The 12721-nt window shown below is 28.1% G+C and overlaps 4 protein-coding genes and 1 pseudogene across 4 annotated transcripts; 2 read left to right on the top strand and 3 right to left on the bottom strand.

Moving 5' to 3' along the window:
• Window positions 1-30: 30 nt before the first annotated feature.
• Window positions 31-900, bottom strand: LOC113558928 (52 kDa repressor of the inhibitor of the protein kinase-like). The gene is made up of 3 exons (XM_026964520.1): window positions 849-900; window positions 460-740; window positions 31-375 (listed from the first exon to the last, which is right to left on the bottom strand). The coding sequence occupies exons 1-3, from the start codon at window positions 898-900 to the stop codon at window positions 31-33; spliced, it is 678 nt and encodes a 225-aa protein (XP_026820321.1).
• A 266-nt stretch (window positions 901-1166) lies between these two features.
• Window positions 1167-1630, bottom strand: LOC113557668. The gene is made up of 2 exons (XM_026963230.1): window positions 1499-1630; window positions 1167-1430 (listed from the first exon to the last, which is right to left on the bottom strand). The coding sequence occupies exons 1-2, from the start codon at window positions 1628-1630 to the stop codon at window positions 1167-1169; spliced, it is 396 nt and encodes a 131-aa protein (XP_026819031.1).
• Window positions 1631-2527: 897 nt separating this feature from the next.
• On the bottom strand, window positions 2528-3141 carry LOC113557667 (annotated as a pseudogene).
• Window positions 3142-10909: 7768 nt separating this feature from the next.
• On the top strand, window positions 10910-11728 carry LOC113557666. The gene has a single exon (XM_026963229.1). The coding sequence runs from the start codon at window positions 10910-10912 to the stop codon at window positions 11726-11728; it is 819 nt and encodes a 272-aa protein (XP_026819030.1).
• Window positions 11729-11736: 8 nt separating this feature from the next.
• LOC113557665 lies at window positions 11737-12216 on the top strand. Its single transcript, XM_026963228.1, has one exon. It carries the CDS (start codon window positions 11737-11739, stop codon window positions 12214-12216), a length of 480 nt encoding a protein of 159 aa, XP_026819029.1.
• The last annotated feature ends 505 nt before the right edge of the window (window positions 12217-12721 follow it).

Below are 12721 nucleotides of genomic sequence, written 5' to 3'. Positions count from 1 at the left end.
GTAACAGATTTAATATAGTTTTTTTACATTTTATATTCTTATTTTTCTATTTTTATTAGAAAATGTATTTAAAATAATTTCGGTGTCAACAATAATATCTCTCTCAATATTAAGTATTGCCAATTTCGAAAACCGTTCCTGTGACATAGTAGACCTGAGATAATTATTAATTCTTCTCATTGCAGAAAATGACCGTTCGTAAGTAGCCGAACTGACCGGAAGAGTGATAGCCAATTGAATCATTTTAAAAAGATTTGGAAACGTATCTTTAGATATTTTTTCTTTAATGGTTAAATAGCTAGGAACTCCTTTTATCATATTTTTCAATACAGTCATCTCACATTTCAAATCATGAGGGATGACTTCAAACAAATTCTGTAAAGTAAAATACAAATATACAATTTGTAAATGAAATAGGTACTTGAAAAACATAAATCATATATATAAAAAAAAAAAAACCTTATATTGATTTATAAGTAATGATGATCCCTCAAAGTCTAATTTTAACAAGTTATCTACACAAGTCGCAATTTGAATGCTCTCTTTAGAAAATCTTTCTTTCATTTGACATATTATTGTATCTATTACTGGATAAAAAGCATGTATCATCCAATATTCTTTTGGTTCTAATGTAGTGGTACTTGTATTATCACTTTGGTGATTATTTTCAGCTGAAGTTGATGACATAACCACATAATTTTTTAGATTAGTGGATTCCCTTCTCTGGCTTTTAGAGCCATCTAAGTTAAATATAAAAAAAAAATATTATCATATTGAATTTTAAATATTTAATTAATTAACAGTATAATATAATGTACTATCAGTGGATAAAAATTTACACTAAGTACCTTGAAAGGGAACATTAATTTCAATTCCATTTTCTTTTGAAAATACAACCATTTTTTCCCACAGTTCACTGTAGTGAATAGAAGAACGATAACTTTTTAATGTATCAATTACTCCTTTTATCAAATTTGCAGAATTTCCAAGTGTTGCTGATTTTGACTGAAGTTGAATACTTAATATATTAACAACTTTTAGAATATCATGAAGAATGAATAAATAAGCTACAAATTTAAAATTTGATATTGTAGAAACAATACCTAAAAGAAAAAGCACAATAAAATCAGTTGCATTATATGAAACCAATGGTTATTTAATATTTTTCATAACATACCAATTGCTTGGGTAACACATTTACTTTGTTGATCATCAATTTCATCATTTAAAACTTTAGCTATGGCATTAAAATTTTTTATCACTGCATCACAGCTTTTAAAGCGGCAAATCCAACGAGTGTCACTTAACTGAGAAAGTGTTGTCTTTTTCATATTCAATTTAAATTGTAAATCAGTAAGTTTTCCGTTTCTTGTTGGATGAGAGAAATGAACATAGAGTGCCTCCAAAGCGTTAAATAAGATTTTAGCATCCTTAAAAAAAATATATATAAATACAAATCAGAATAATAGGTATAATAAATATTAATTATGAATTTTACCTTTAAGTGCTTGCACATATCAATAACTACTAAATTAATCTTATGTGCCATACAATGTACATATACTGCACATTTAGCTGGAGGGTGAACTATTTTCAATTTTGCTTGAACACCTTCTATGTGACCTGACATGACATTTGCTCCATCATATGCCTGTCCTATGATGGGAATTTTATCTAATTTAGATGCATTTAAAAATTCAACCAATTTTAAAACCAAAGCATCTGCAGTTTGCTTTTCTGATACGTCAACAAATCCTAAAAATCGTTCATAGATGTCCATTCCGTGGGGATATCTTACACAAATACTTAATTGCTCTTGTTTGTGAGACCTAGTAAGTGTAGAAAACTTATTAAATATATAAAAACATATTATTAAAATATCAATCTTTACTTCCAAGATTGTATTTACCTAGCCTCATCACACGAGATACTGAACATTCCACAATCTATAATTTTTTGTATAATGGTAGATTTAACATTTGCAGCACACGTCTCTATCAGTTCATTTTGTTTACTCCAACTTGTATGGTTCAATAAGGTATTTTTATATACATTGCAAAAGTCTGGATTATGTTTTGATAAAAATTCACACATTTCTTTAAAATTACCTAGAACAAAAAAAAAACAAACAAATTTTAACAATGAAATTCAATTAAATAATTTTAAGGTACATTTTAAATAATATAATAAGTACCCTTATTAACTGATGTCTCATCTTCACGGTGTCCTCTAAACGCTATTCCTTGTCTGCCAAGATATAAAACAATATCAATTAAACATTTAATGTACATTCTATTTGTTTGTATTTCTTTATGAAGAGCAGTAGACATATTTGCAATAACATCACCATTTTTCACCGAGTTTTTATAAGCTGACCATCTTAAATTAGCAGTCATGTGGTGGTCAGAAATTTCATGCAATTTTAATTTTGTTTTTCCTGTTTTTGCATGTCTAGTTCCACTCAACTATAATAGTAGAAAAAGGTATATATTATTATATAATACATTTTAAAGATAATATTAAACAATTATGATCTATTAATGTTAATAAGTGTATTTAAAGTGGTTAAGCTTGCCTTTTTCCAATTATTAAAACCTGTTGTTACGAAAACATCTTTTACATGACCAGAACTTGTTGAAAACATTCTGCAAGGAAAGCAAAAAATAGCATCTTTCTCTGTGCTATATTCAAGCCAGTTATACTCCTTGAAATATTTGGAACAAAAAGATCTATTTTGTGATCCAAATGCTGTTTTAGGATAAACCTATATGCAATAAATTTATTATTTTACTTTTGTTATTAAATATTGAAGAAGGAAAAATATTTTAAATTCTGATTGGAGCTAAAAAGCTAGTACTCTTAAAATTATAAAATTATTATAACTTACCTTTAAAATAGGTTGCACAGGGCCAAAATCTAAATTACCTAGATCGACAATATCCAACTTATTTCCTTCTTTAGGACTTAATAATGTTGATTGACTTGTCTTATATTCAACTAAACAATTATTCACATCAGGAGATATAGAAACATCATTATCAGAAGTTGAAATAGTTGTTTCTGAATGACTAGAGTTATTTTCTCCTTCATTGTTAATTATACAATCTGTTTTTTTTTTTTAAAATTAAACATCGAAAACATTTTTAGTTTACTAACTTTTTTAAAATTATTTTAAAAAAGAAGAAAAAGAAAATTAGGTAATTATGATAAGTAATAACTTTTTGTTCACAAAATAGCAAATGCCGAAATATAATCACAAAGCATGATGCACGAATGAACGGACTGAACGAATAATGAGAGTACGTTTGTAATGTTTGTATTAGGAATGCAATCTTAATTGAATGGTCAATGCAGTATTGCAGTCTAAGAAATAAATATAACAATAACAAATATGGTGGTGTATTGACGTATTGTAATGCTTGTCTGCTAAGGACGGTTTGGTCGTTTGGTATGCTCGAATGTTAAATAGCGTCAATACAGTTTTTGTACTTTCTGTAAATGAGCTATTTATAAGCCTACATAATAATATGACGTGACTGTATAACAGCTATACCTTATCTTAATAAATTTTCATTTGTCAATTGTGGCCACTCGCAAAACGACCGAGAATGGAAGCTATAAATAAAGTCGGGGATAATACTTTGTTTATTGATAATGATATACTGCGGTGCGCTACGGTTAAGTACGGTCTAGACTATAGAAATAATAGACTTATTATTTAAGACCATGATTACAATATTGTTACTAAAAAAAAAAATAACAAAAATTTATTTTATTCATTTTTTCAGTACTAATCACATAATGTTTTTATTTATCAATATAATAATTTAAAGTTCTGTATGGTTTTGGGGGGGCTTTGAATGTTTTTGAGGGGGCTTAGCCCCTCCAGCCCCCCCTAATTGCGCCTATGCGTGAAGTTAAATACTTTTTTGACTTGTATCATATAGTTATACCCACAAGTAATTGAACATTCATCTGATATCAGCTAGTGGACTATTTTTTTTTATCACAATGTAGCTATCAACTACTTTAACTACTTTATTTACGTTATTTCACTATTTTTTATAGGTATTAATGTATTATTATGCTGTTTAAGTTTCAAATTATTATTATAATTATTATATATTTTAATACCTTTATATTTTATTTGTATTTATTTTTATATTTGCACATTGAATTAAATAAATACTTTATAAAATTAACAATTAAATATTTAATTATACTAGTATTCATTAGTACAATAATTTTTTAAGGCCCCCCCCCTGTGGTCAAAGTCTGCGCACGCCTATGATCAATTATCGCCGTTTTGTCATAGAAGCAATTGCCCTAGTCAAATTTTCATAATCGCCACGTATTCACTGGGCACTGTTTCGAACGAAAAAATGGCTAAGAGCTGTTCACGCGGGAACCGTGATAAAAGAAAAAACGTTGGTTGTGTAGAAAAATAGGATAGATGAAAGGCATACCCGTTAGGTTGAAATCGAATCGTTTTATCAATTATCGTGAACACGGATACAAAAAAAAAAAATCATTGTAAAATCAATACATTCATCACTTCGCTCGGAATCTATACTTTGTGTGGAGGATAGAGCAAATGGAAATTTTTTTGATTAGAGTCAAACAAAAAATCCTAGCAAGTTGATACCACTCTAACACAAATTAAGTAGGTATTAAGTGGGTTACTGTAATGAATGTGTTAAATAATATGTGTAATATCTTATTATATATAGTAAATACATTAATCAATAATCATGTTATATTTTTGGTATATCTATTAAAATAATTTATTTTATTATTACTTTTGTAGTTTTGTGTGGGTATATATTATGCTTACGTCATAATATAATTAAAATCGTTATTCACTATTTAAATATTACTTGAATATTAATAATAAATGACCTAAATTCGAACTAGAAAAATAATGAACATATTTTGTTTTCATAGTATATATTTTTTTAAGTGTAAACAACATACATATTGTGAATATTGTTTATTCTCTTCTGAGAAAGAAGGGGTTAGCGACTACTTGATTACAAAATGACTTGAGTAATAATTTTATTATCATTTCTTTATTTAACGTTCACATTAATTTTGTTCTTCGCTTATATCAAATAATCGAAATGATTTTTTTAAAGTTTAATTTAATATCTATTACAATTACAATTCTTACAGTTTTGGTTATTCCAGCTTTTTCTGATGATGTACCGTATATAAGTATGGAAAAAATTACTAATGTATTGATTTACAACTATAATTTATTTTTATTTTATATTTTTATGGTATTGATATGCATATATAATTATATATAGAATTTGTTATAATTAATTTAGAAACTGAAATGAATTTTTGATATTTTACTAGACTAGAGATATACCTACGATTTATACAATTTCTTATTTTTAATTTATTACAATTTTATTAAATGTATAGGTAATAAAAGAATATAAAAATAATGTAATATATACAATTTATCTGACATATTGAAATTTTATCAGGTTTAAATTAAGCAACAGAAAAAAAATGTTTACGACAATAATTTTTGTATTTTTAGATTCTGAACAGAGTGATGAATGTATTGATTTTACAATGTGTTTTATTTATTTTTTCTTTTTTGTCTGTCATCACGTTTTGGAGTAGAAATAATACTTTGATTTTTGACTTCAGCACCTCTTTGAAAAGCAAAATTAATTATTTAGTACTTTGTCAATAGTCAAAAATTCCTAATAGTTTTCAAATGTGTCAGGAAAACCCCTAAAAAAGTAACAGAAAAACGGAAATTTTTACGCATAATCAGTTTTCGACAAAATCGATTTTTTGATTTTACTGCAACTCAAAAACGAATCATTGTAAATACTTGAAATTTTCACCAAATGTTTATATTAGCGTTATCTATTTACGATTAAATTGTCAAAACATTTAGAATTTTTTTAAACTATTTATAAATCATTGAAATTTTTGATTTTTCTAATTTTTTTTTTTTGAAATGCCGATAAAAAAAATTTGGCTTTCCAAATAATCTTTAAAATTTAATACAAGGTTTATTATAAGTTGTTCTTATTGTAGTAAAAAAAAAAAATGAAAATCGTTAGTCACAATTTTTGTAATTTATATTTAAGGTTAAAAAACCCAACACAAGGTTCTTCATAACTTTTTCTTCAAATAACTGAAAAAAAACTCCAGCATCAATATAGAAAAAATTTTATGAACACATGAAATATATTTTTTACGAAATCGAGTAAAATAACGATATATTACAATTTAAATATAGCTAATAATATAATATATCCAACTAATTATCGTAGACTGACAAATCATCTCCGTTCAGAATCGTTTTTCGTATACAATGATATCTGCATTGCATTCAAATTCAACACATTCATTATAGTGACCTACTTGCCATGTCTACTATACAGCAGAGCTATGAGTATATCCACTTTTTTTTATAATTTATTTTACATTTTTTTACAATAAGATTTTTTTTTTAAATAAAGTGATTTTAGAAAAGTAAAAAAAGTGACATAACTCAAAGATCTAACTTGATCAATCATTTAATAGTAATATATTTAACAAGAGCTGATTTACCGAACTAAAACAGTATTTTATATAATATGATAGAATTAATTGAATAAAAAAAATTATCTGAAATTTAAAAAAAATATATACTTTTTTAAAATAAGTTTTGTATTTTTTTTTAATTGCAATTAATGTATTTTGGAGTTGTGTCATTGTAAGAGATACGATATTTGGTTATTAACAGTATACTTTTTTTCAGGATATTGTGAATGTAATATTTTTATCTTTTTATTAGTAGACATAATAGGGCGTTTATTGATTCCGCCGATTTTATATCGATTCCACCGGCTACTATTTATCTCCCCTCACCCTATTTTTAAATATATATTCCTACATAATATATAAATTAGGATATTATATTAATATTATATAATCAGTTCTCGTTCGTGTATTGAGACAATACGACCGTGTGCGAATTTTACGTTATTAATATTAATTTTTATTCAAAATGTCACATACAAAAAAAAAACAAAAATTATAGAATGTTCGAAATTGTTTGCCATCACGGACCATTGAACCTAAAGTCCTAAAGTCGGCACAACTGATTTAAAAGAATTGTCAGAACAAGTTAATAAAATTATTAATTTTATAGTTGCTCGTGATATGCATAAAAGACAATTTAAAAAAAAAATTTATGATGTTAACTGTGAATATGATACTCTTTAATGTGCAATAAAGTACTCTGGCTAAGTCGGGCCATATTGTTAGACAAATTTGTAAATTAGACGAAATTCGTCTATTTTTACATGATAATAAGAATGAATTTAAAGAACTTTATAATACAGAATGGCTTACAAAACTGATGTTTTTCACAGATATAACATTACATTTAAATACTTTGAATAAAAAATTATAAGGACGCGGGAAAACAATTGAAGTCATGTTTGGATTAATAAAAATCTTTGAAATTAAAATAGATATGTTTATTAACACGATGACATATCAGGAAAATGTCTATACTTCCTAAAACTGAAAAAAAAAATCATAATTTTTTACATTATAATGAGTAATTTTTCAATTATATTTTTCATTTGTATTTTTCTGTGTTAATAAAAATAATTATGGCACGACTGAAATTATTTTTTATAAATCGGCACATTGAAAAAATTTAAAAATCCTATTTACAATCCCTGCTATTATATATTAATAAAATGATTGTAATTGTATAATATTTCAAAACTAAAATGTATATTCTAATTAATACGTGTTTATGAATATTTTATAAAATGTATAGTCTAAATTGTATAAAATGATTTATCTTTGCTAAATAAATATTTTTGGAACAATTCACTTTTATAAAACATGTCCAAATATTACTAAAAGTAGTCATTACATTTATATTGTATTTATATTAATTAGATTATACATTTTAATTTTGAATTATACAATTAGGGGGGGAGAGAGATAAACAGTTGCCAGCGGAATCGATATGTAGATATTATAAACAGTAGCCGTAGAATTAATAGCTGGCGGTATCATTAAATCTCCGACATAATATGATAACTTAGAATAGTATTAAAAGTTTTAATATTACATTTTTTCAAAATATTTTTAAGTTGTCTTATTGAAATTTTATATATTTGATTTTTTCTTTATAAATATTGATAGTAAATGTGAAAATATTAAAAATATAATATAAGGTTTTAAAAGTTAGAAATAATTGACAAATCATATTACATTTTTTATAAGAATACGTCAGTTGATAATGTAACGCACATTATTGATTGTATTTTATTTAATGTTTTTAAAGTAATTATTGAAATTAAAAAAATTTCGCACATTTTTTATATTTATTATATCATCACCAACAGTGGTTTTGGTGAATAATTAGTGCAAGGCGCGAATCGCCTTTTTGTTATAGCATCGGTGCATGGCACGAATTATTGTTTTTATATTTGTGTGCGCTAATCGCCACATTTTTATTATTATATATTATATATACGGCGATTCGCGCCTTATTAATATTTTATGATATTTTATTGGCGCTAATCTTCGCAATTTTTATTTATATTTTTTATAGGCGCTAATCGCCACATTTTTATTATTTATATATTTGTTATGTGTATGAAATTATTAATTATATAGGCTAGATTAGGCAAGCAGTTGGCCAGCCGAGCACCGACAATTGTGAGTTTTTTTCTAAATTATTATTTTATTTGTATTTTTTAAAGTTATACCAATTGATATTTTGTTATGCATTATTATTAATACTTAGCTGTATAATATTATTATTTATTATTGGTTGTGCCGAACCGGCAACTATTATATTATTATTTTTCGTTGTTGGGCTAAAAGGGCCGTAACTATTTATTATTATATATTTTTTACCATATTTACAATCTGCGTTACCATTATTTGAGTTATCCGTGTTCTATAGTTTTTAAGTCTTACACACACACACAATATACACACTTATACATTTATACATCTGGCAATACATAGCTCAACAGTATTTGCCCGGCAATCCCTGCTGTTCGAGCTATTTACATCACTACACACCCAGCTATTCTAGTGTCATATATATTATCAAGGTTTTAGGTGTTAGTGGTGAGCAATAATTTTGATGTCTGGGTGTACATATTATTATTTTATGTTCCCGGCCCGTTCATTTTGGTGACCTCGACGTGATCAGTGTATAATATTGTATAATAATACATAGAACAGCTTTGGTGAAGAAAATTTAATCAATAGTTTATTTATATTGATATTGATATTTTGATATAATCTTCGTATATTGGCAGTGGAATTATTTAATTATTATTTTATTTCGTATATTGATATTAATATTTTGATATAATCTTCGTATATTGGCAGTGGAATTATTTTATTATTTTATTTCTTATATGATATACACGTCTTCATTATTATCATATGTGACAAAATATAGTAGGTACCTTTGCACAGTTCTGAAATTATTATATTAAATTAATTATAATATTCTCGAGTCTTATCAGTTAGTTTGTTTATTTTTTGTGTCTGTAAATTTATAGGACTCTCATATTATTATATTATATTGTGCACTTATTGCATAAGATAGTGTTAGATTCAAGTCAGAAAAAGGATATTTCCGGATTAAAAAAAAAAAAACGTGGCATAATTAAGGCGTCACTTACGCGAATGAAGACATTCGTTTCTAAGTTTGACGTAAATGAAGATCCAATTACACTGTTGGAATTTAGGCAAGAAGAGCTGCCTGTAATAAACAAAAAATTTGATGACACACAAACTCAGTTAGAACTTTTAGTCGAAGACCAAGATTTAGAAGAAGAGGAACGTACCAAATTTGAGAATGATTATTATTGTGTTCGTTCTCAAATTTAAGAAATTATTAATACGAAAAAATGTCTTAACTCAAGCATTAATAATACATCAATTGGCACGTCAGCACGTCGGCTTCAAGTAATCGAGTTCGGCTAGAACCTATTTCACTGCCAACATTCAGTGGCGATATTCAAGACTGGGAATCGTTCTATGATTGCTTTCGTGTCATGGTGCACGGAGATACTGGACTTTCTTCAGCCCAACAATTTTATTATTTAAGATCAAGTCTCGCTGGCTCTGCTCTCAACTAAGTGAAATCTGTACCAATGACAGACATAAATTATGAAATTGCAATAAATCGCCTAAAACAAAGATATAACAATCAAGGTCTTGTGATTCAATCATATAGTCGCTCGATATTGGACATTCCACACATCCAAAAACCCACTGCAAGTGAGATACAAGGTATTCACGCCCACATCTGTGTTCATATTTCAGCTCTTAAGGCTTTGAAACAACCAACAGATCAATGGGATGCCTGGTTAGTAACCATTATAATTGGTAGACTAGATCCAGCAACAAGTCAGGATTGGCAATTGCGCCAAGAATCCACTGACCTACCAAAATATGGGACATTAGAAAGTTTTATATCAAGCATATGTGTTGCATTGGAGAACTCTGACTTCAGTAAACAGATTTCAAGTGAAGTGAACAGCCAACAAATTACGTCAAGAAGGAAGGAATACGAAAAAAAAATCGAAAAAACTCACTTTAATTGCTGAAACCGAAAATATCATCTACCCTAAGTGTAATGGTCAACACAAAATATATGCTTGTGAAACTTTTAAGAAACTTACTAATATAGAACGTTTTTATATAATCAGGGATGCAAGATTTTGTTTCAATTGTTTATCTGGGTTTTATTTAGCGAATGTTTGCAAGTCAAAGTTTTCATGTAGTCGTTGCCATCGTAGGCATAATACACTACTTCATCTTGAGGGACGATTAGATAATGCCAATAACAACATAACAAACAATGTACAAGAAGAAAACTCTTTACCAGTAACTTCACCTAATGGCAGCTACATTAGCAAATAGCTATGTTTTCTTATCAACTGCGGTAATTCTAGTCACAGACAATAATGGCAGGGCTCATAAATGTCGTGCAGTGTTAGACAGTGGCTCTCAATTAAACTTCATTTCCAAGGGTCTCCAAAATAAATTGAAATTGCCCAGTGAAAGGATTTTATTACTAGTATGTGGAATTGGAACAAGCCGGCTGCAAACTACTTCGAGAGTCAATATTCAAATACTGGCATGTATCTCATCATTCAATCTCAATATAGCATGTCATGTTTTACCTACTGTAGTAAGTGATCTTTCAGCTTGCAAAAAGCCCATAGATGGCTGGAAAATAAGTAACAAATTGGCAACACAATTAGCTGACCCAAAATTCGACCTGGCAGGTCCAGTGGATTTATTAATAGGTGCTGGTATATTTTTTGATATTCTGACCCCTGAAAGAATTCCATTAAACGTTGGAAACATATCATTACAAGGAACTAGACTTGGGTATGTCGTAACTAGAGAAATCGGTATGACTTGTCTTTTAGGAATTGGCAGGTCTCTGGAGGAAAATTGGGAGGCGATTCAACCCAAGGAGGAACAGCTATTTGGCCGCTATTCAAAATTAAACCTTCGATGTGCAGAGGAGCAAGAAGTTGTTGATCATTTTATGAAAACATTTACCCGAAATTCTGATGGTCGATTTGTATTACGATTGCCCACAAATTCAAAGGTTGATGAGTTAGGAGATAACCTGAATATGGCAACTTGTCGTTTCATGAACGTCGAGAGAATGCTTCAACGCGACAATCAACTACGTGTGGAGTAATCAAATGTATGACCGAATACTTAGAAATAGGTCATATGGAAGAAATCAAGGACAATGTAACAACCATGCCGATATTTTATTTACCACATCATGCCGTCATAAAATCATCAAGTTTAACCACGAAGGTCAGAGTCGTGTTTGACGCGTCCGCAAAGGGATCAAACAGTATTGCATTGAATGATGTGTTTATGCGCGGCCCAGGTATACAAGAAGATTTATTTTCTATTTTGAGTCGGTTCCGTAAACATCAGATTGTAATAACTATTGACATTGAAAAGATGTTTAAGCGGGTAGAAGTGGCCAAAGAATATCGAGGTCTACAACGGATAGTTTGGCGAAAGCATTCCAGAGAAGTTTTGCGTAAGTATCAATTGAACACAGTAACTTATGGTACCACTCCAGCTTCCTTCATGACAACAAAATGTTTAGACGAACTAGCAAGGGAAAATGAAGTACTAAAAAGTTTCCAAATGCATCCAAAACGATAAGACGAGATTTCTATATGGATGATATGACTGGTAGTGATTCAGAAGAAGAATGTTTAAAATTACAACAAAATGTTACAAATATACTCAACTCAGCCAAACTTCAGTGTTACCTATTAAACTAAAAAAATAATTACGATTAGTATGTATACTAGCATGTATATTGTATCTAATCAATATAATAATAAATAAATATAATATTTATTTTACAATAGGTATAGTATGTATAGTTTTATACATGGTAGCATACATTATCCTTCACGCATTCGATCATTGTACACAATGTCCCAGCAATGTGTTTTATTTTCACTTTAACCAATAAAATTGGGCATTGTGCACAATGCCCGACTACCTCACTTTGCTCGTAACATATATATGTTTGGTATATCACTAAAACTATCATGTGTAAAACATACATTCTTTCTATTATTGAACATTTGAAAGTGTAATCTTAATGCGTAAATCGTTCTTTGAAACAAGAGACTTTTACACGTATAATATAGGCAAT

This window comes from Rhopalosiphum maidis, chromosome 3, assembly GCF_003676215.2.
Source record: "Rhopalosiphum maidis isolate BTI-1 chromosome 3, ASM367621v3, whole genome shotgun sequence".
NCBI lineage: Eukaryota > Metazoa > Arthropoda > Insecta > Hemiptera > Aphididae > Rhopalosiphum > Rhopalosiphum maidis.
Note: the sequence above shows the minus strand (reverse complement) of the source record. Positions and strands in the feature narration are given on the sequence as shown.

What these genes read in the sequence shown, in the direction of transcription:
- LOC113558928 (XM_026964520.1), bottom strand. Translation starts at nt 900, where the DNA reads ATGGTTGTATTTTCAAAAGAAAATGGAATTGAAATTAATGTTCCCTTT. An exon ending in AATTAATGTTCCCTTTCAAG is followed by an intron (nt 741 to 848) that starts GTACTTAGTGTA and finishes TATTTAACTTAG; the next exon opens with ATGGCTCTAAAAGCCAGAGA. An exon ending in TACTTATAAATCAATATAAG is followed by an intron (nt 376 to 459) that starts GTTTTTTTTTTT and finishes TTTACTTTACAG; the next exon opens with AATTTGTTTGAAGTCATCCC.
- LOC113557665 (XM_026963228.1), top strand. Translation starts at nt 11,737, where the DNA reads ATGACCGAATACTTAGAAATAGGTCATATGGAAGAAATCAAGGACAAT.
- LOC113557668 (XM_026963230.1), bottom strand. Translation starts at nt 1,630, where the DNA reads ATGTCAGGTCACATAGAAGGTGTTCAAGCAAAATTGAAAATAGTTCAC. An exon ending in ATATGTGCAAGCACTTAAAG is followed by an intron (nt 1,431 to 1,498) that starts GTAAAATTCATA and finishes ATTTTTTTTAAG; the next exon opens with GATGCTAAAATCTTATTTAA.
- LOC113557666 (XM_026963229.1), top strand. Translation starts at nt 10,910, where the DNA reads ATGGCAGCTACATTAGCAAATAGCTATGTTTTCTTATCAACTGCGGTA.